General features: G+C 39.5%; 1 protein-coding gene across 3 annotated transcripts; it reads right to left on the bottom strand.

Moving 5' to 3' along the window:
• Positions 1-4,464: 4,464 nt before the first annotated feature.
• On the bottom strand, positions 4,465-22,001 carry tpd52 (tumor protein D52). Of its 3 annotated transcripts, none has more exons than XM_034891514.1 (7): positions 13,348-13,616; positions 11,420-11,547; positions 10,496-10,644; positions 9,881-9,982; positions 8,580-8,621; positions 7,362-7,410; positions 4,465-6,648 (listed from the first exon to the last, which is right to left on the bottom strand). In XM_034891514.1, the coding sequence occupies exons 1-7, from the start codon at positions 13,469-13,471 to the stop codon at positions 6,532-6,534; spliced, it is 711 nt and encodes a 236-aa protein (XP_034747405.1). In that variant the 5' UTR covers positions 13,472-13,616; the 3' UTR covers positions 4,465-6,531. The 3 variants fall into 3 exon arrangements, with proteins under 3 accessions (XP_034747405.1, XP_034747408.1, XP_034747406.1); XM_034891517.1 differs by lacking the exon at positions 13,348-13,616 and adding an exon at positions 21,822-22,001 and having other exon boundaries at positions 4,573-6,648; XM_034891515.1 differs by lacking the exon at positions 8,580-8,621 and having other exon boundaries at positions 4,573-6,648; positions 13,348-13,614.
• Positions 22,002-23,028: the final 1,027 nt, after the last annotated feature.

The raw sequence follows: 23,028 nt of genomic DNA, 5'->3' as shown, positions 1-23,028 counted from the left end.
CACCTCTCATGCAACTGCAGCAATCATCAAGTAGAATTTATCAAGCAAGCATTTGAAAATGCAACTAAATATCTCAGCTGCAAACATTTGTTACCTGTGTATTATTTTTCATAAATACCTTTTGAGCAGGACTTCTTTCACTGCACTGCACTGCGCTCATGCATAAGCTCACATCACACAACCGATACGCCTCCACACACACACACTCACTCACTCACTCACTCACTCACTCACTCACTCACTCACACACACACACACACACGGAACAGGCACAATATGAGTGAATGGTGTAAAGCCAACAGTGTGCGATTATGTCATTGGGGCAATGTGTGCCAATGCTGCTCAACATATGTCCCCGTGGCTTCAGGTCTAATCCTGTGATGATGCGAAGAGCTCGCTGGTGGAAGCTGCTCGCATATCTCCGGGCTACTAGTCCAAATGCACTGCTCCGCCAAGGAGCTGATAGCATGTATGTGTGTTTGTTTGTGTGCGTGCATGTGCAGCAGGAAACGATGGAGTGTGTGTTTCACATGACCGCCTGAGGTACGCCCCATCTGCTCAATGTAGCATTAACACCTCCTCCTGTTTGTCTGTGTGTGAGGAAAGTGTGAGCATAAAAGCTTACTGTGCATGTGCGTGTGCACGTCTACTTCTTGATCAAGCCATTCCTGCGGCCATAAAAGCATGTTCCAATGTGCAAGCTGTCAAACCTCATGTGTTATCAACTTGTAAATTGCCATGGAATAATAAACCTCTCCATGCTGCGTTTCAGGTCAGCCAAAGCTTCTGTGCTTCATTATCATAAACAGTGGCATCTGCAGAGCATTGACCTCCATCAAATGGCCAAATAGAAATGCAAGGAGCCCACATTCATATTACATTCGGTTAAAGCTCACTGACATTTTACTTGATGCAGTGATTGTAGAGATGCTTATCCAGGCTGTAGACACATGCTGTGCACTTGTCTGTCAGCTCTATTAAGGCATTTGAATAGAAGTTTGAGGTGCAGAGGAATTAAGGCATCGGGAGTCAAGCTCAAAGACGATTTTCAGCATCTTAGTGGATTGCAGGGAGCTGCAATTGTGTACGCCTGTGTCCGAGTCATTGAATAATTGATGATGGTAGTGAAAAACAGCATTTGTATTACCGGCTCCATCTGTGACCTCAGTTGATTGGAATCATTGTTGTGCATGAAATCAGTAGCTTCCCTTGGCTGTGAGGGTGCAGGAGGTTCAAAACAAGGGGGAGGGTACGGAGGAAGAAAGAAACACATATGGATCAGTTTAACACAAGCAATATTGTTTTTTCACATCAGAAAACTTAATCCAAAGTTAACTTGCAACAGGATGATTTGTATTGGAGAGGGGCAAACACGAGAGAATACATGTATTGTGCCTGTTTGCACCAAGCCAGCAACGTCTCCAAGCAAGAGGTTTTAATAGGAGAACAAATAGGGACTAATGATGGAGAAAAAAAAGTCTCTACTCTATTGCATGATCCTCATTGTGTGTCGGTATTCTAGATTTTATTCTAAGATCGATACTACTTTCATGTCCGAGCCTTAAATATGAAGCTACAGTCAGCAGCTGGTTAGCTTAGGTTAGCATTAAGACTGGAAACTGGGAAAAATAACTAGTCTGGCTCTATCTGGAGCAAAGGTAACAACATCAGTACCTCTACCCTGAACTATGTTTTGAGTCTGTTTTTCTTTCTATAGGTAAAGTGCAGTTAGATGCTGGCAAGCCGGGTTAGCTTGACTCTGCTAACCCGCTAACACTTTGGTTTTTGTATGGACACAAGTGAGATATAATGTATGCTTTTGTGAGCTTTAGAGGTGCTGGTATAGGACAGGGCTAGGCTGTTTCTCCCTGTGTCCAGTCTTTATGCTACGCTATGCTAACCAGCTGCTATATTGTCTTGTAACGTATAGACATGAGAGTGCTATCAATACTCTCATCTAACTCTCGGCGAGAAGCCAAATTAACGTTTTACCAAAAACATCAATTCCTTTATAAAGTACATCAAAGTGTGTGTACACTCTCACTGTAACCTACAGGGCAATTTGGTACAATTTCTGACGTTGTTTTTTTTTTGCCGTTAAACCTCACATACACAAACTAAGCCATGTTTAAACTGAATGTTCTCTCTCTGCACATTTGAAACAAGGCCTGTTTCATCATATTACACACAGACAGCGTCACCCAGTCAGTCTATAGCCTACATGGGATTATTGTTAACACACAAAGCACTTGCAATATATCTGTTCTATCACAAATACTATACTCTATTGCACCAATGATGTTTTCTTATATTCTTTTCCACAATATAATGAAATTCTATGAATATATGATGATTTTTCTTAAAGAAGAATCGATACACATTGACTGTTAACTCCTGTATCAGTTTTTTTTTTTTTTATCTGTTCGCTGTGTGTAGAAACTGCCATCGTACATGTTGTAAATTGTGTTTTCTGACAAATTGCGTTCTGGTGCTGTTGTTGTTTGACTCAATGTACAGTTTACCGTCTCCAGAGTGATCTGTTTTACTGGAGGACTCTGAAAGCATCTGGTTATAACTGAATAAAGATTTTTGGCAGCTGTTTGTTAGCTGCTGTCACTGTGTCTTTACTCATCTCAAGGAACACTTTGCTCAGTAACGTTTTACGTGAAAAACATCCACTCTAAAGTACAAAAGTACAAGTTAGACACTCCATTCATGGAATATAACTAAGTACATTTTTGAGTTACTTCTACTAAGTTTTTCAAATTTTCTTCTACATGTCAGAGACAAACAGTTAAAATAATTACATTTACTTGACAGCTATAGTTATTCTTCAGATTCAGATTTTTATACACAAAATAGTTGGTCAGTTTTTAAAATATGAGCTACACTACTGTATATTCAATTGGTAATAATAGCCTTACCTCCATTAAGTGCTCACACAGTAATGCATCATTTATTATAATTCAATAATCCAGAATAATTAATGTCATTCTGCAACATGAGTAGCCTACTTTCTCTAGCTATACTTTGACACAAATACCTGACTTTTCCCTGAAACACATTAACGGTGTAAACTGTATGTTTATTTTTTTGTTAAAAAATATAATATTTATTCCATATGTATTTTACAAAGTCTGTTGCCACAAGTCTATTACCGTAATTTCATTGCTAGTCTCTCCCTTGGTTCCATCCTCAGTTGTGTGACCTCCAGTGGATTTAATAAATTAGAACTTTTATCCAATCAGATCTCCCCTCTGTGCTCTCTCCGGGGGAAATATCTAAAACGAGGCCTTCAGAATTTCGAGTAAATACCTCTGCTGTTCAGGCAAATCGGGACAATGTTGTTTGTCATGTTCTTAAGCCTTTGTTCTGCATTTTGGGAAAATGATCCTGCTGGTGTTAAAATTTAGACCCACACAGTTGAGTTCAGTTAATCTGGCTCACTCTTAAACATTTAGGCTCAGGTTGAAGGTAGGCCGGAGCTTAGAATTAGTTTCTTATTAAATCAAAAATCTTAAATGATAAATGTGTAGTTTATAGTACTATCAGGTGCAACAAAGCTAACAAGAGACTCAGGAACATGTCAGTCAATCAGCCTGCTTTATTCCTGGATTGGACATGATGGATTGAGACAAAGTGTGTGTGTGAGTTTCTGTGTGTGCAATAGGAGTTTATATATACTGCCTAAAAGTGATGGCCTCAGTCACCGTGTATTTATGTCTCTGTAGTGTATTGAAACTGTCTAAGTGCTGTGCTGTGTGTTAAATCACTTTATTCCACACGATGATGTCCTGTCAGGACACCAGGACATCATGCTGGTGTCCTGGTGGCCTTCTACTGGCCAAAAGATTCAAGTCAAAAGTTTGTATTTTTGACATCACTTTTAAAAGGACTTGGACATTTCCCTACATCTTTACTCACTATTCTATTACAGTATGACAATGTAAGGTGGTGAAGTCCCTTAAATCTTGATTCAAATTTTAGTCAAAAATTTCTATTTAGAGCTTAATTTGCTGTGTGCTCTGCCCACCTCAGACCAGTAAAAGAAGCATAGATAAATGACATAATTGTAATAAAATCACAGAGATTTTGGGACTCTCCTCAGTGTCCTCCTGGATATGAACTTCTAGAGAGATCTACCAAATATAATATTCACCAGTTAAAACTAAGCATAAGGTAATCTGGTGAGGTCTGGATGAAGAATAAATAAAGCCATCAGGTTTTGCTGCTGTTCTTGGCCGCCCTCTTGTGTTCAATCGAGGCACCACAGCTGAATGAGTTTTTGTTTTGTTCTCAAAGAAAGTCAATTTTTTTGACCTTCTGTAGGTAGATTCAAATTTTCCCCCATATTGGACACGCTGATGTGTTAAGGTCACATCCGTCAAACAGAGGTATTCTGTATTTGAGGGAAATTCCCCGGAAGTTAAATAAATTCCCTACATAAAGACATTGACTCAGAACAAGGTTGCTTCAGAGGTATTTTTTTATTAGAGCATATCTTCACTCCACAGTTCCAATTGAAAAACAAACAAATGTGTGTTGTATGACTAAATACAAATACAACCCTTATGCCAGATAAAAGTTTTTGATATATTCTCTCAGTGAACCAGGTCATGGCTGGAAAGTGAGGCGATGCATGAGATACTGTACAGTGGAAAATCTATTTTCTGTCAACTCTTTTCTGTCAAGAAAGAATAGCCCTGGCCTTTATGTGGTGTCCTCTCGGGACGCCGATTCACAGTTTGTGTGGCACATTGCATCACTAATGATTAAGTGTTTGGCCAATGGTCCAAGTCCTGCCCAAGCTCAGGAGAAGTTTTAGAAATACGTGTTAAATCCTCGTGTCCTCCCTTTGTGTACCAGAGGAAGCCTTGGCTGTGTTCAGACTGGCTCTGTTTACCACGTTGTATTTATCGCCCTACAGTCACCCAGTGCATATCAGACAACTCTTAAAGTCACTGTTTAATAGTTTAACAGAAAATAAGCAGACCAAACTGCTGATGTAAGGGTCAGGGTTGCCAGAGCAACTACAACATGAGCTTGCCGATTTGTCTGGTTTCCAGGCTATTGTGAAGCAGCAAAAGATTGTAAATCAGTTGATACTACGCTGATGGATTTTATATATATACTTACTTATAATATTCAAAATGTTTTTTTTTTGGTCTGTGTGAAAGCAGCATTTTCAGAAAATAGCCTACTGTATACAACCTTGCAATTATCAAAAGATTTTGAAAATGTTTCCTAGAAACTTTCAAAACAAGGCTGTGCTTAGGCACATCAGCATGCTAACATGCTGATAGTAAGCAGAAATAATGTTTACCATATTTACCATCTTGCTTTAGCAGGTTAGCATGCTAACATTTGCTATTTAGCACAAACATGAATATCATTAGTTTTGCAGGGATTTAGTCATAAACCCAATTATTGGACAACTGTTAACCTGATTTTGGTGCTGGAATGAAAAGTTAAGGGATTCCCAAAAACCCATGATAGTCCAGCTACTGGTTGTTAGATAATAACAGCCGGAGCAGTCTCTTGCTTTGCTTTTATCTGTATTACAGAAAGGGGAGAGACTGGGTGTTACCTCGCAGGCAGTAACAATGAACAAGTGTTTAAATATTGACTCTGGCTCTAAAAGAGACATTTATTTCACTCTCACCTCGGGTCAAGGCTGAACCTTGACTGTGTTTTCCCTGCCTATGTTCTGCTGATCTTGGCTGTTTTCCTGTTACTATTTAAGCGTGGAGATACGATTTTGACGGACTCTTAACAATGGGAAAAGGGAGGGTTTTTATTCTAAAGTATGTTTTGAAATATAAGCTTTGGAGTTGTGGCTGCAGCCGTGACACTAGTATAAGTGGCCTAGTACTGTGGTTACAAAACATAGTACCTATATGAAACAAACAAAAAAAGCATACTTTCATATTTTGAACATAGTGTTAGACTACATTATGATTGACTAAAATAATGTAACCAAGAAAACGGAAACCCATAGTAAACCATGAATGGCCCCAAAAAGGAGGCAGACAAAATAAGTACTTGTGAAAATAGGTTTGTAATATTTCTGTATTTGTGCAATTTTGTACACTGAATCTAAATAATTAAACTTTTAATTTCATAAAGAAAAAATAAACTAGGAGCATGTTTGGCATCTGAGCTTTGCTGGTTAGACAAAGACAGAGAAATAAGGAGTGCATGAGGTAAAGGAAAGGAGAAAAGGAATGTTATACAGCAGGGAGGATTTCTCCTACAGCGAGCCAGAATAGATTAAAATATACGATCGACACAAGACCACATTCCTGCATCCCGTGCTTTCAGTTTCCCCACCAGATAACAACCAACACAAGTGTCAGACAAAAAAGACCAGACAATTAGATCATAAGAAAGGCTGTGGTAAGTCACTAGTTTCCAATAAAAGGAGACTGGCACACAAGAGTTTAGTGGGTGAGTGTTGACAGTCTAGGGGTTGGAAGGTCAAGTGAGGAAAGGTGGGTGGGTGGGAGGTCGGGGGGGGGGGTCAGGCAAGTCTCAGTTTATCTCCTGGGTGGGCGAGTCTTCAGGCTGACTGAGCAAAGACTCGGTGGTGGCGCTGGGGCTGTCCTGCTCGCCGGGGTTACTGGTGGAAGCTGATGGACTCATCTTGGTCTGAAGCAGGGGGAGGAGAAAAGACGAGGAAGAATAATTCAAGTATTGACTCCCATAACTTAAGTTAACAAAGGGTTTTATCCAGACACAAAAAAAGCAACCACATTTAAAATGAATATTTCTGGTAACATAAAGGTTAAAATGATAGCTTTTACCAGAGATCAAATTTAAAATGCATATATGTAAAAATCCCTAAATACAAAACATCCTATTAAAATTCAAGATCTTGTTATTGGAACTATTTAAAGCAATTTGTATGGAACCTTTGAAAGAATTAATAAGACAATCTTCCGTTCAGCAAAAGTTACGCAGTCTCAAGTTGATAGAAACAGTGGTTTTAAAGGTGAATTCCTGTTTTTATTGACACTGAAAAGAGTTGATGAACTATCTGTGACCTCTATAAATATTCGATAAAGCTATGAATAGAGATATTACATAGCGATTGTAAGAATTATGTTTATTACTGAGTTAGGCTCATGCACAAACCATCGGACCAGGTTGAGAAGACTTCATTGAGCTGCCAGAGATCAACACACAATGCAAATACAATGGCACTATAGTGACATTTCCGGTTTACATTCCTGGTGGATCTGTAAATCCTAATATTCTATAAGTTCTATACACAGTCCAGGGCTTTAACACGCGGCCAACTAAACATTTGGAAATGTGAATTGCTGAAAATGTGGCCACTAATCCAGTTTTTATACAGTTACCTTCAAAGTCTCTACTTTCTCCTCAAATGACTTGAAAGTTGGTGCATTCCTGTGAAAGAAAGAGACATAAAACAACAAAATCACATACCGACCGACAGTGTTTGACTTTATCTGACATGCTTACAGTATACACCTTATATGCTTGGGAAAGTAAAGGAAGACGGAGCAGGATATGACTGTAGTCACACCTTTAAAAGGTAATGGTATCTGATACTCAAAGTGACCCCATTCTATTCTTCTAAAAAGGTCCTAAATCGTGGTGATTTTCAAAAAAATATAACTAAGAGAGTATCGAATGAACTAGATGAGAAAATGTAACGGTGAACGTTTTCCTCTAAAATATCGACCTGTAACATTTACAAAAGGGTGAGTTTGATTTGTACAACTAATGAAAAGGCAGGCAGACTAATGAAAAAACAAATTCACATGGAGCTGGAAGACAAAGATGAGTGTGTTTTGTTGGATATAGGTCTGAATGGTTTGTATGAATGGAATACATTTAATGTTTTAATATCAAATAGATTTGTAACATCATCAACTATTTGGATTATCAATTCATTGTTTTAGTTTTAGTCTTCTATGACCGTAAAGTACATCTCATTGGTGTTTTCGATTGTTTCCTGGATAAAATTAGCAGTTTGAAGACATCCCCTTAAATTCTCGAAAACATTTCATTAGTTATTAATCAACAGATTCATTGATGAAAATAATTACAGCTTTAATTTCACACATCCAGACCTGCATCTCATCAAACTACTTCAGACCAGGAGAAATTGAGCACAAATGTAGTTAAAAATTGGTGGAGAAACAGTGGAGTGTGATTATACCAATAAAGTACACTAGACAGAATGTATTTTTTTGTTTCTGAATGTTTCCAAATTCACAGCTAACCGTTACTGCCTCTGGTTTCTAAGGTGCATTTTATCTCCATGTTGTTCAAGATCTTTGCCAGACCCCCGTCAGCTCGACGAAACAGAGGTCTGTCTAGTCAAGATTGTAAAAGCTGCAGCTTCACTGATAGCTCAAAAAGTAGCTCTTAGCGTTGGTCGCTCTTGGCAACCTCATGGTGCTCACTTGAGACCTTTTTATACAATCCACAACATGAAAATGCACAACTAAAGCCAAACAAGTTTCCCTTTTCTTCTCATATTTTATTCAAAACGTGGAGCTCAGCGGGCACCACTGTGTGCCAGTCGCTTTAACACAACTTCCCCTTACCTCATGGCCGGCATACTAGCCGAATGTTGTAATGATCGCATGCTATCCGACAGCATTGTGAAGAAGAAAGGGGGTCATTAGTGGTCATCTTAGCATAGTGCAGACAGTTTTACACAGACCGAACAAAGAGAGAAACTTACAGTACAAACCATACTGTAGCCTATATCCTATAAATCCTACGTTATCCCATTTAGATTGATTGTGTATTAACACAGTGGGTATGTGCAAGCCCTTTGTATTTCGGGGATATATCTTGTCCACGCACACACATACACACACCCCCTTTGGCCCCTAACCCCACTCACTATCCCACCCCAAAACCAGCTCTGTGTTGAGGCTCATTTGTGGGGCTGCATTTCACAGCACACTGGGGCTTTGAGGGGCCTGATAATCCTGTTTGCAGCTCAGTAATCCAGAGAGAAGACGGATGACAGAGGAGAAAACAGGATTAGGATCTGGGGGTCAATTGGAGCTATATCTCAAATAGAATGAAGTGTGGCTGTTTCCTAAGCCTTGTTTAAACAGGAAATATTAACAATTGTGTCTTGGTTAGAGCTGGCACTTTAAAAGCTGAATTTGAGGACAGTGAATCCATACAGTATATTAGATCTACGGCTACCCCAAATAGCAATGTTATGGTAAGGAGAAGATAATAGAGTAAGCTAATAGTTTTGAACTGTAATGTCATTAGAAGAGGCATTTCAAATTATAAGTGGTAGAACTGGTAATTAATGGAGGTACTTTTATGGCATCAACATATTGGACCCACAACTGTATACACAAAACACACGTTATTACCACTACATTTATACATAGATGGTTGCAGTCAGCAGTGGAATAAACTAGACAGCCTGGGGGAGACACAGTCCAGTTAGCCATCTCCCGGTATCGCGGTCTTCCAGGCTCGGAGTGAAGCAGAGGGACTGTAGGCTCTGTTCTGTTCTTCCGTTGCTGGCTAGAGAAAACGCCGTTTTGTTGTGAGTATATCAAAGTGTTGTTGAATGAATAGATTACCGCCGCCTGCTGGTTTGGGGAGTTTTTCACGCATGCGCAAAACGTGCGTGGTACTTGGCAGTCGGCTGGAGTCTGTTTGGTGTGTTCTAGTGCTAATTTCAGGCCCAGACAAAGGCTGACGAGAGGCTTGGTGTGTCAGGGCCTTAACTAGCATCTTCAGATCCCTGGGCAATTTCTACAAAATTCCACTGCTCAGTGGAACAGAGGGTAATGGGGTCTCTCAAAGATTTGGTGCTTGATAAAATCTTCACTTTTAAAAGTTATGCTGATGTTGCCATCTGACTTACCTGACATCCTCAAGCTTCCTGGTGATGGCTGAGCCAACATTGGTGAACGCTGCTGTGGCCTTCAGACTTGCCTGAGACAGTGTTTCAGATGTCCTCCTATAGCTGAAAGAGAAAGAGGGAGGCCGAAAGAGCGAGAGAGAGTGAGGGAGGAAGGGAGAAGTGATGGGGATCAAAAAGAGAAGATTTGAAAGTGAAGGAAAGAAAAAAAAAAAAAAACTGAAGATGGCATCAAAGTCTGAACTAAACTTCAATGTCTTTTTCATTTTAAAAAGCCTGGAAGCATTACAATGCTGTTTATTTCCTGACCCATCAAACTGTTTCCCATATGCTGCAGTCAGCTGATCGTGCTTTCAAGACACTCAGCAAAATAGTAAAAATAAACATTTTCAAACATGCAGCAGATACATTGTCTTGAAAAATGCTGGTTAATAAAGCAGTTGGCCGTGAGGTCAAAGGACAAGCTACTACAAAACGTTTCTCATAAAAGGTGTAAATGCCTATACTCATGAGGCAAAAGCTTGATTGGCAAGGTGTCATAATGAGAAACTATGTAACAAGGAAATATAGTGCTCTCTCAGGTCAAACGTCAACATACTGAGGAAGGTAAGCACTTACGCCGTGGAGGTGGTGACCTCTTGCCAGGTTTTGGTGAAGTTCTGTTTCAGCTCATTGAGAGGTGTGATGCCCAGCTTCCTCTTAATGTCTGCCAACTGCTTCTCCCTGGCTGCCAACACCTGGGACAGAGTCAGGATCTCATCTTCAACCTACACACAGACACACGCACACACACACACAAAATGTGTAATCTTTTTAGGTTTTAAATATGCACATTAATCTTATACATTTTGTTTTTTAATTAAAGCAAATTGATTTATTAGCCCAGCTTCAAAAAATGAACCACAAAGCATTTTGATCCTCAATTTTCAATCCTCAACCTCAAACAAAAATGCTAAACTTTTCTGACTTTTCTGCTTTTTTTTTTCATTGCAAATTGAATATTTTGGACTGTTGGTCAAATAAAACAGGACATTGGAAGATGTCAACTTGTCACTGGGAAATTGGGATTTGGTTCTGACATTTCATAAACCAGACAATTTGTTGATTATTCAAGAGGAATACAGGCACTACACCTGGCAGCGCCGATTCTATAATGTGAGAGTTTGACTTATTTCATTTTCAACTAATGTGAAATGTCACTCATTTTTTCCTCAGTTGATGAATCGCAACAAACAAGATCACCCATACACTCTTGGCAAAAGAGCTGCTGTAAATATAAGCGGTCATGGGCATCACAAATCCAACATCTGAAGCAAGGTGAGTGGTTGGATCAGCTACAGGGACAACAAGGGACCTGAAATGAGCATCTTGTTTCTATGGAAGACTGTTATATGAACACAACCTAGCCTTGTTTGAAATTAAAAGATGCTCAAAGCATACAACGCTATACTCAAAAACCCCAATCAAATTGGTGTATGCATATTGTGGCCGTAACCTGACAGAACTAAGGGTTGTTTAATCCCTGATCTCTCCTGTCCTGACCTTGACCAATTCTTCTTGTAGCTCCCGCTGTTCCTCCTCTGTCATGGCGGGGGTAGCAGAAGAGGGACCCACAGACGTCACGGCATCTTCTCCCACCTCCGGGATTGAGTCCGGATGCTGCTGGGAACCTGGAAGGTAAAATAATTTTTTAGATACCTTTCACACCTGTTACTTGGCGAGTCACGTGTCCGCTTTTTGACAGACATGTTTACATGTTTGTGCCCATGTTTGCCGTGTGACAGTGAACAGGTGGTATGGGAGTGGAGGTTGATTTTGGTTGTTCATCTGCTCAGTTGTCATAGAGGATGAGGAGAAGAAATGAAGCTGGAAGTAGGCAACTATGTGAAATGTACCAGAGAGTAGGACTAGGAGAATCAATGATGCTTAAGATGCTGTTTGATGAGGTGGCAACCAAGAGGGACAAGCAAAACACTTTATCCCTCTCACGCTCATAGTCATATGTTCACTCCACACACATATAGTATACAGTAAACACACTTGTCTTTGATGTTGTTGTCTCTGGTAGAGCTGTGCCCAGTAGGAGAGGCAGGGCATCAATAATACAGATATTTTTCTAGGTGGAGACATCCTGGGCTCTGACAGCGTGAGGGGACAGCAAAAGGAGTTCTGTCTGTCAAAAGAACAGCGGAGGAGAATGTACTGGGCCAGAACTGAGCTGGAACACAAACGTGTCTCTGGAGTCATTTTTCGTCTGGTCTTTCAAGGGGTCAGAATAACATTATAGATATAGAAACAAGGACATAAATATGATGGAGTTAAAAAAATAAAATAAAAAGGTAACCCAAGAGTTGAACAAAACAGTGTGAAGGCAGGATTAAAAAAAAGGCACTACTAGAGAAATAAAATTAGGACTCTATTGTACCTCAGCAAGAAGGAAGGCAATACTGAGGTTTAGAGTGAGAAGAGGCCAAAAAAGACCTAAGAGTTGATTTCATTAATGCACTGGCACTGTAAATTTTATAGAACTTCTGAACCCACTAACATCATGGTACAAGGAAAAAGACATGGGTTGGCCTGGTACATTGCCCCTTGTAAACACAGTAGGCTAGTAAGCTAAATAACACTATTTAATTGGCCAGTTACCCATAGAATGAACAAGAACATCTTGTTCTGAATTTGCCTGGTAGGTTAGGGTTATCATCTTATTTCCAAAATGGTATGTACATTAAATGTCATTGAAAAGGTTAACATTTTGGGAAATATGTTTATTCAACTTCTTGCCGATAGATGAGAAGATCGATGTCTGGCTCTAAAATATGACGCTACTGCTAGCAGCTGGTTAGCTTAGCTTAAAAGCTGCCTACCAGCATCCCTTGGTTCCTGTAACTTTGGCACCTTTTCACGTTTTTCTCCCTTTTAGACACCAAAACAATACTTCGAAACTGAGACAGCGTGTTGGCCGAAGACCGAGATACCAGAATCACAAGCAATACATATCCCACGAATACTAGGGGGGATTTTCCTCCTAGCTTTCTGGAGAGCTGCTCAAAGTTTCTCAGCCTTCCATTGGCAAGGTGTTAACATAAACTCAGGACTGGGCTGTGCCATTACTAGCTCTAACATGAATTAATACCATGGGAATAAGAAGCGCTGACTGGATATGTCTCAAGTGAAAATATTTATATGTCAAAACATGCACAAAAAAATCAGTAAATCATTTGAAAGAGGAAATACAGTAGACGCGGCATTACAGTAATTAAGTGAATGCAAATCGTCTTTTCAGCCTTTAGCCTTGCTCACCCACCCCCCCACATATTAAACAGTACTTTTATTTAGATAACCTACATTTAGCTTTTTGTAAGAATCCAGTGAACAGCTTCTGTAGGCTGAGACCACCTCCTAGTTATCTTCTATGCACAACACACACAGTCCTCACATCCTCTGCCCGGCCTCTCCCTTGCGCTTACCTCTGGCTTTAACAGCTGGCGAGCTGGGCGGCGTGTCACTGTAGGCCGGGGAGAGGTAAAGGTAGCTGGCGTTGACTCCTTGTTCAAAGTCAAACGGAGAGTGGTATTCCTCCAGGGGCTCCATGTTTGTCTACCACTACCTAAGCAAAGCCAGCCGAGCGCTGATTGTCTGCATGTGATCCAGGCGCGTGTCAGCTCTGTGCGTCCTTGTTTACAGCGTCCTGGACTTGTGGCGTCTGCGACAGCAGGACACAATATCTGTGTGTGTGTGTGTGTGTGTGTGTAACAGCTGCCCGCATTCAGGTGGTTAAAGCGAGAGTACAGTGAAGCAGGGTTCCATTTTCTGTTTCTGCAGCAGGCCAAGGCGTTGTATACCCTCTGCTCCTTTCTTGCTGTTAATAAGTTACCTGTCCCTTCAAGCAGGTGTTACACTCACACTCTCCCTCTTCCTCTCCATCGTAATCCCAAAGGTCAATTCTCAATCCATCCTTCAAACATCCATTTGCGCAATCAGTGTCGTTTTTAGATGCTAGCCGCTGCACGTGTTGCAGTGATACTGCGGGACATTCCGGTTTCACGTCTCTCTGTCAATTCCTTCCCTCACTTACTGTCGTCAAACGTATATAATAAAAGAGGTCCCAATTGTGTGGGCTGGTCACATGATGTGTGCGTGTGTGTGTGTGTGTGTGTGTGGGGGGGGGGGGGGATAGCATTGGATGAAAAGCGTAATCTGCAGTGTCCCAGATTACAGCGAAGCGCTAATCCAGGGTTGCCAGTCCACCTTGGAGCAGCAGTAATGCGAGTCAGCTAGAATGGAGTGGAGAGGATGCTAGAGGCTACACTTGGTATTGTGTGCGAAGAAAAGAAAAGTGCTCTGTGCGGTAAAGAGAGCATGTGCCCCTGTGTGTTTTGTGTATACATACTAGGGCTACACATTATCATTGTTTTCATTATGAATCAGATTATTTTCTAAATTGGTCGTAAGTGTCATTAAACGTTAGAAAATCCACATCACAATTTCTGAACCCAAGCTGATTTAAATAGTTTGTTTTGCCTATATAACAGTCCATATCAATAACATAACAGCAATACTGCTGTAGCTAATTCAAGTTCATGTTAATGTGGTTAGCTAGAACTTTGAATCAGTTTGTCATCTCAAAGGGCTTTACAAAGAAAACAGTCATTCTTATATGCCTTCGGATGAAATGATTGATTTGTACTTGTAAATGTTACTGTATGAAGCCACTGCGTGCCTGTGCTCGCCTGATAGGAGGGGCTAGACAGAGAGGGGATAGGGAGAGCTCTAGGAAGAGGGCTTGCTTTACTTCAAATTCCAGTTGATTTTAGAAATCTATTTCCTGCAGCTTATACATCATAATCACTTCACTTGGTCATAAGAGCAGAGTAAATAAGCACTCGACCAGATAAAACATCATCCCCACAAATTCTCAAAGTCTTAATGTCAGGTCCCGCTAAAGCTTTGGAAGGAGAGATATGAGGTAGAAATTCAAGCTGCATGAAGAGAGGAATATGCAAAATATAGGTCATGTCTCAATTCATTTAGACATTCAAGGAGTGTCATTAGACAGCAAGCTTGTGCAGGCACCTGCTGATACTCTCAATGCTACAGTGAAGTGGAAAAGCAGCCTGGTGGAATTCCAGGGGTAATTTTATTTGATGTAGAGGCTATTAAGAATTTTACATTGCCCTGTAAAAACCATAAGGTTTGGAAGGAACTCATCGTGAGCATAAAAGTTGACAAAAAAGTGAGAGTACAGTGGAGCTGTATTGATCAGGATTATTTTAAGTTCTGAGTAGGAAGCATGACTAACATTTTAATGTAAACACCTAGGTGCCAAAATGAACACAGAAGTTTGCTCCAGACTGAAAACTGACTGTTAAAAAAGAACTGTAGGGATAGAAAAAGCAGCAAATCCGCTAAAATGTTATCACTCTCCATTACTGAAAAGGAAAAGCTATGGTTTTGACAATGTTAACATGTGAACATGTGAAAGCTAATGAGAAAAGCTAATGTAATTTTACCTTGTGGGACTAATATTGGATACATAATTTAAAACAAACATCTGTGGGCTCATTTGTAAAACTGTGCGGCAAATTTGCATCAGAAGTGGCATACTAACGAAACGCGTGAGTGCACACAGAAATATTCTGATTTATTAAACTGCGTGCATGCACGTCCTACGCCGGTTTCCCTTTATAAATCACATTGACTCTTAATGTGGGGCAGCTGTGGCGGCTTCATTTCACGCCCATAGTTTCCTTTAAATAGTCAGTGAAACGCTCCAAATTATCATTCATTCACACCCACATCATGTGCAGAGAGAAAAACAAAGCATAGGACTTTCACTCAATGTTACAGTTAAAGTGCAGCTACCAGCTACAAGCTACAAACTACTAGCTCCTGGCAGGATCGAGACAGGGACCAGGGTAGGTCAATAAACAACGTCTGAGTTGAAAACGCATCTTGTTGTCACGTAAGGGCCTTGTTCATGTTGCACAGACATTTTAACTGCATTTTATGCCAGTTAAGAGGCACAAAGGCATTCTAAAACTTGCCCCGGCAACAGCCGTTTTAGCTCAGTGGAAGCTCATACACGTAGCTGCAGCTACTCCGTGTTGCCTGCATTGGTTCAGTTCAGGGTTTTTTCAGTCGAAAGTACTCGCATTGTTTATGACAATAAAGACTAATGTAAAAAATGGCCGGAATTCTCCTTAAGACACCTGACATTCTCACTCTAACTCATACCACGCTACAGCAGGAATTTCTTGCTTTTCAACCGCAGAAAGAAAAACTCCATACCGTCCCGGCCCTAAGAAGAGCGGCGTCTTCTTTTGTGCGTACCCCACATTTATAAACTAGGCTCCGGATCATTACAGATATGTTCACAATCATAATGCCAACTTTGAAACTAACTCAAATTAACCGTTTTCTATATACTGACTTCCTGTCCACCACTTCTCTGTGATTAAGAGCCAGACAAGCATGATTGTGTGATCTTCTCCAGGAAATACTTCACATTTAGAGAGGATCTTGGAGCAATTGAAGCACTGGGGGACAAATTTCACAACTGTGACAAAGTGAGGAGAATGAAGTTTTCAATTTGAAACTAAAGATGTGTGTACTATAAAAAAAAAACTATGAACGGCTGACATTTTGTATATAATGACCGAAGTGATGATGTTCTGTACAATCACTTGGGTCACGCAACACTAAAATGCAAGGCTTACTAATGTAATAGTGCTGTGCCTCTCCCGAGTCAGGCTTCAATGCAGTGTTTCCATTCAGCGAGGTCAGCCCAGGAAGTGTCACACATACAGTCACTCAATGCAAACTATCAACTTCCAAGTCTACATGCACACATCATGCACTAAAATAGGCCCACACGAAGGACAATGAATCCTAACCAGCATCCTTCCTCTCTTGCTCCTCAAATGTCTTTTGACTCATTTTTGTTGGGAAGAACCCAAACTCTGCATCAGTATTGCTACGGAGAGTCTCACATGGACATATTCAACAATGTTGTTTTACATAGTAAAAAGACGTGTGCGTGCGTGTGTGTGTGTGTGTAAGAGAGAGATCCAGGGAATAAAAATCAGACTGGTTTGCAAATGAACACATTGATTATTACTGTTCCACTCTGCAGCCCTGTTCACCAGTTCATCTTAGCAAAATTGGATTCATGTTACAATCACTGGCTCGCTTGATTTGGATAGATGATTAATTATTAGGAATACAAATTCTACAAACATCACACATTTTAAGGATTTTTCTTTGGTTGGATTGTTTATTTGATTTATAAACCAGAACAACCCATGGTCCTCATCCACCTAGACTGTAACCAGGAACCATTTTCAAGTGCTTAATGAAGCACTGCATGGAATCCATTACCTTACTATTCATGGCATACCCTGTCACATGATTAACCTAAAACAAGAATCATGAGACATAGATGACTGGGGATGCAGAGAGAGTGGCAACAGAATTCACATGACGTGTATCATGGAAAAACAGTAAGAAGAGCAAAAAGTGGCTACACCTCAGAGGTAACACAGATATTGCACATTAAGGATGGGCATTCGATTCAACTTAACGATCAACTATCGATTAATCATTAGTATTTTTTATATTAAAGTTCATTATTTATTTAACTTTTTATAAATTAAAAATGTAACGAGAATACAAAAATATAGTGTTTGTTGTCAATGAGATCTTTATTACAAGAAGAACAACTTGTCGCAGCTAAACTGGACGTTCTGTGTTTTTAAATGGAGATCCTCATTGTATCAAAAAATAAAAAATAAAAATATTTTTGAATAAAAAATTATTTTTAATACCCTGTGCTTAAGATTTTGACTGCCTTGTTTTAAAATATTTCCTTTTGATAAACAACGGAACTGAGAGAGAAATAGCAAATATCTCACAAGACCAGAGGCACTGGAAAACTGTCTGATGTGAAAGAAACAACAATCCAGAGGTGTCGAACATAGGGCCAGAAATTCCAGTCCCTCTGGAATCAGAAGATAGGCCTGCAGCTGTTTTTGGCACAGTATGCAATATGTAGGCCCAAATTATCAATTTCTAGTGCATCGCTGAAAAAAAAAAGTGATTTAAAAAAAAAAGGACTAAATGACAGAATCTTAGGTTACGTACGGGTTGATCATTTATACCTACTGTGCCCCATTTGACAGTGAGGCCCAAAGTTTCTCTCTATAGTGTTATGTTAAGAGATACTCCGTCTGATGCCACAGCTACTAAGCAGGTGAGACCACTGCTTTGCCAAATCTCACAGGTTCATGAAAAATTCTCCCAAAAGACAAAGGCAAAATACATACACCGACAAGGAATGAAAAGGCCACTGCATTATATGAGTTGACAATTTCTATAGTTTCTTCTTTGTGTTACAAAGTTTTGGAACAGAGACAATAAAAGACTAAATTTTTGTGCTACATGAAATAATTTACACAAACATGATACATAGCTTACAAGTAGCTATGCATGTGACTATATTTGGGTTATAAAAAGGTACAACTTGTCTTGTCACAGTGATTTCCATTGCTCTTCACGCATTGCTGCAGTAAGCTGAGCCTATAGCTTTTAAGGGTGGGAATAGTCATCCCATTGTACAGAACGTTTTATACCACAGATGATATACATACGATAACTTGAAATCACGTCACACTCACACATTTCTTGATTTTTGTCTGCGTGGGTGGGGATTTGTTCATGTTGCGAGTTGTATGTTTGGTATTTTGTAAAAAAAAACAAAAACAAAAAACATACATGGACATATTTGAAAGTTTGATTTTGTTCTGGTGAAAAGCATTTCTAACACAAACTACTTAGGTGCTGTAGATAGTTAGTGTGGCTGTTATCTGGGCAGACTTCTTCTGACTGGTCAGCTGAAAGCAGAGTTGGGCCTCACTGAAATCTAATAAGGCAGAAATGTATGCCACTGATCCTGATCCATCTCATTAGATATCTGAGTTGAAAAACATGATATTAGTAAGCCTGACTGTTTAATTTTTGTATGCTGATATGAGCCAAGACCGTCAGCTTCTATCAAGGAGGCAGAAAATACCAGACACAAACACTGCATCCAAAAGGTATAGATCATGTGTGACTTTTCTTGTCAAGCTACAAAATTCCACATTTTTTATGTAGATACATGAAATGAGGTATTCAAGAGCAGATTAATGGAGTAACACCTTAAGGGGAATTGCAATAGCACTGGAATAAATTCCCCCAGAAAGAAAGATAATTTTTTAGAAATTAACTTAGGCATATACTTGAATTTTTTAAAAATAGTGCAAATGAAGCATGAGGCCTCAACATTAAACATGTTATTTTATTTACATTTACACTGCAAGTAAAAATGCATTCAAATACCACAAATGCTAACAAATCAGTCATGTTTTCCACAATATATTGCATGGACAAACTATGCGCCAGAGATGGTCCGATACCATTTTTTGCTTCCAGATACCGATTCTGATACCTGAACGTCCGTATCAGTCGATTCCGAGTACTGATCCAATACCGGTGTGTCTTATGTTTTATTATGTTTTAACAGCTGTACACTACTATCCCTGTATGGATTGGATATGATTCCTATCTTTGTTTTCCTTGTGAAACATGAACTTACACAAACAATGAATGCCACAGAACTTTCTTTTTTTATCCAGTTTGTCAATCAGCTATAGCCGAAAAAGAACATAAATCAACTACTTTAACGTAGATTTTCATTCTTTTTCTTTTTTAAGTTGTATCAGATCCGTGCATAAATTCCATTATTTCCCAATACCAACGATATCGACGATATCAACGATAAAGATGTATCGGAACATCTTTAGTAGGCCCTATAGACAACCTCAAATTCCAGACAATGTACTATTAGGCTAGAAGTACTGAAGCAAATAAATTCCAACTCAAGCAAAAAAAGGACCCATATGATCTGAAGTTACTATGGGGAAATCCATTCAACAAAGTCATTTATGTACACTCAAGCAGAGGAAAGCAGACTCCACTCCCATGACAGACCCTTTGAAAAGCACCAGTCAGAACACTCAATATGCACACTGACCGCCCTCCTTCTAAAAACTGCTAACCTAGCTCCTTCTCACCCTGTTATTTGTAATGTTTTACCTGAAATAGCACACTGATTGTAAAAGAAGCTGATTCAACAAAATCAAAGGGGAGATCTGTAATGATACGATATGCTTAAGTGCCTTTTAGTCTCAAATACTGTTGACTGAGCAGGCTGAAATCCAACAGGTGACAGTGACAAGGAAAACCCTTAACAAGGATGCAGATACAGATGGTGCCGGGATACAGCAACCATAGAGACCTGCACAAAAGCGTGACTATTGAAGGACCTTTAGCTACTGTTGCCATGAGACTGTGACTAAATAAAAAGAGAACTAATCAGTTCCTATGATGATATTCGGGACACAATAACAACTAGGAAGGATGAAAATGTACTTCTGCTATATAACAGAAGCATTACTGTTCTATTAGTGTTTTCAAGGCCAAAAAAACAAAACAAGATATTTGCAGCCTGAACTGCTGGTACATCAACTGCACACATAGCGAAGAATAATGTGATGTTTTAATGGAAAACCTAGAGATATTGTAAAGCACAGAAGACCTACACTACCAAAGAGGAACAATGGTCACAAGACAAGCAGCCAGACAAGTAGAGACAAATAAAAATACATTGAGATGACAGAGACCGACAGGACAGTCTGGCTAACATATATTGCAATCCGTCTGAATTTAATAAGCACACATTATCGACTAGCATCAGGTTATATCCGTCGATATACAAAAAATATGCTGCACCTTTCCATAAAGTATACAGTATGTTTCACCTTGAGGCCAAAAAACACAAAATACAGCATGCAGACATCAGGAAATGACATTTCTGCAGGGGGTTTATGCTGGCAGGAAATGAGGTAAGGTCTGTGCCTTGTTTGCCTGGCATTCCCTTGAGGTGAACAAATAATCCTCTGTCACTTGCTTCTTTCCACAATAACTACAAGGTCATGTTGTGTGCAAATAAAATACAAGAAAATAGTGTTTTTTATCAACTAAACTGAGTCTTCCATACAAGCTTTAATTCTGCAAATTTTCTTGAATGGCAGCAAAACAGATGAGAAGCAGCTATCACAATAGGCAAGTACATGTAGACAACAGGAGGATGGGAGGGAAAGTGGTGTCGAGGTTAGAGAGAGCTGATGGCTGACTAGCAGGAATGGATGAAAAAAGCTCAGGTAGGTGTAGGAGTAGAAACAAGTCAGGAATGGAAGAATGCATTCGCAGCATACCTGTGGTTTAACCACTCACCTCCTCCCTTCATATCTAAATACTTTTCCCACACGTGTGCCTGTTTGACTTAACTAACCCACCTCACATTCTTTCAACATATAGTGATAGGTATGTGCTGCTAGAAAACATGTAATAAACTGTCCAAAGGGTGTAACCTATTTGTAAATATATACAGAACATTTATTTTTCACCAGAACTATGTACAAGCCCAATACCACCTCATCATATTGTTTAATTGAATCAAATCTACACAAAATGTACCTTTCAGTGCTTGTCAAACTTTTGGCCCAAATATTGTTTACTTTAATGGAAATGACTTCCTCGTTTATATTTTACTGAAGTAACGTTAGCTCAACGTCTGCTTTTGTAATGCATGTTGTGTAATATTCGACTTCCTTGATATTATTGGCACTCTTGATGTATCCGAAATATTTATTTTATTTAAATCATTGTTGTCTATGTCACAAAAAAATGCATTTTATTTGAGTTTAAAAAGTAGCATATGTTCTCAAAGGACTTCAGGTAGGCTACTGCCCAAAGTTAGCGAATTTGCTAACTTAAATGTGAGACAAAAGTAGTTTTTCGGTAACATTATAGTCACCGAGAGAAATGTCAGCAAATGAATTACCTTTCTCGGCATCCTCCATTGTAACGTTAGTGCTGAGCTTTGTTGTTTCTGGTAGTTAATGTTCAGAGTCTGCAGGTTGTTCGCTTGGCTGCTGCAGCTCGTCCTGTTCTCTCATGTTGCTGCCAGGAAGCTCGACGTGCGGGGTGGGGTCCGATGTGACGTCATCACGCAGCAGTGTAAACAGAGGCAAGCACGTGGATCAAGTGACACAATCAACAAGGCTGTAACTGTATGACAGCACGTCATTATCTGACTGTTCTTTTGACTGTACGACACAAATTTAAACATGCATATCTGTCATGCTTCTGTTATACATGGTTGTATATAAAATGGTAGTGAAATACTTAACACTTCCTCCAAGTTCCACACATGTTAAACAACGAAGAGGTAGGCTATTTTTGAAAATTATACAGAATTCCTTGTTAGAGTATAGTCTCAGTTCACATCATACATAGAAACGTCTATTGCATACTATTTCCTAGGGCTGTGGAGATCACTAAGCACATACAAACCTGCTTTTTGGAGAGACAGAGACATTTGTGGCGTTCCATATTTTATGTAGATTAACTTTTGACCCATTGTAATTGTATTCAGAAGATACATCAACAAAAGGATTTTTTTTAAATTATTTTTGTTGTTGAATTTATATTATTGGATACATTTTTGTTAATGTCACATTTTCTTGCTATGCAAATCGGTTTCTATTAATCATTTTTATTTTAGTAGTTGCCAAAGACATAACCCTGAAATTCAGTCAAACCAGTGGCTATGTTGCCAATCCAACATCTCTATGTTTTGATAAATGTGTTGGAAACATTGGAACTTATAATAATAATTTAGACAGTTCACACTAAACTGGACCATCAGGTTTTATTCCTGCACTGTGGTGGCATAACCATCTCGTAGGAACCACAATGAACTGCCTATACTGAAGGCATACCAGTGGCAGAAAATCCATTACTGATACGTTACGCATTTATTTCATACCTGAGAGAACAGTTTGACACTGTCGCATTCAGTGCAGGGAAATTAAAATTGTCAAATGAGTTCAGGTGATCATGTCAAGTTGATATCAAATGCTTGTGTTAGCTGGAGCAAGAAATAGATACAGTAATTGTACACGGAGACCTGCCCTATTACCGCCTTGGGAATTTAACTATTATAATGCAATACAACCCCCATCTTATTGTAATCAAATCCTGGGTTA

The sequence above is a fragment of the Etheostoma cragini genome, chromosome 14 (assembly GCF_013103735.1).
Source record: "Etheostoma cragini isolate CJK2018 chromosome 14, CSU_Ecrag_1.0, whole genome shotgun sequence".
NCBI lineage: Eukaryota > Metazoa > Chordata > Actinopteri > Perciformes > Percidae > Etheostoma > Etheostoma cragini.
Note: the sequence above shows the minus strand (reverse complement) of the source record. Positions and strands in the feature narration are given on the sequence as shown.

What these genes read in the sequence shown, in the direction of transcription:
- tpd52 (XM_034891514.1), bottom strand. Translation starts at nt 13,471, where the DNA reads ATGGAGCCCCTGGAGGAATACCACTCTCCGTTTGACTTTGAACAAGGA. An exon ending in AGGAAGCTTGAGGATGTCAG is followed by an intron (nt 8,622 to 9,880) that starts GTAAGTCAGATG and finishes GCTGTCGGATAG; the next exon opens with CATGCGATCATTACAACATT. An exon ending in AGAAAGTAGAGACTTTGAAG is followed by an intron (nt 6,649 to 7,361) that starts GTAACTGTATAA and finishes CCCCTGCTTCAG; the next exon opens with ACCAAGATGAGTCCATCAGC.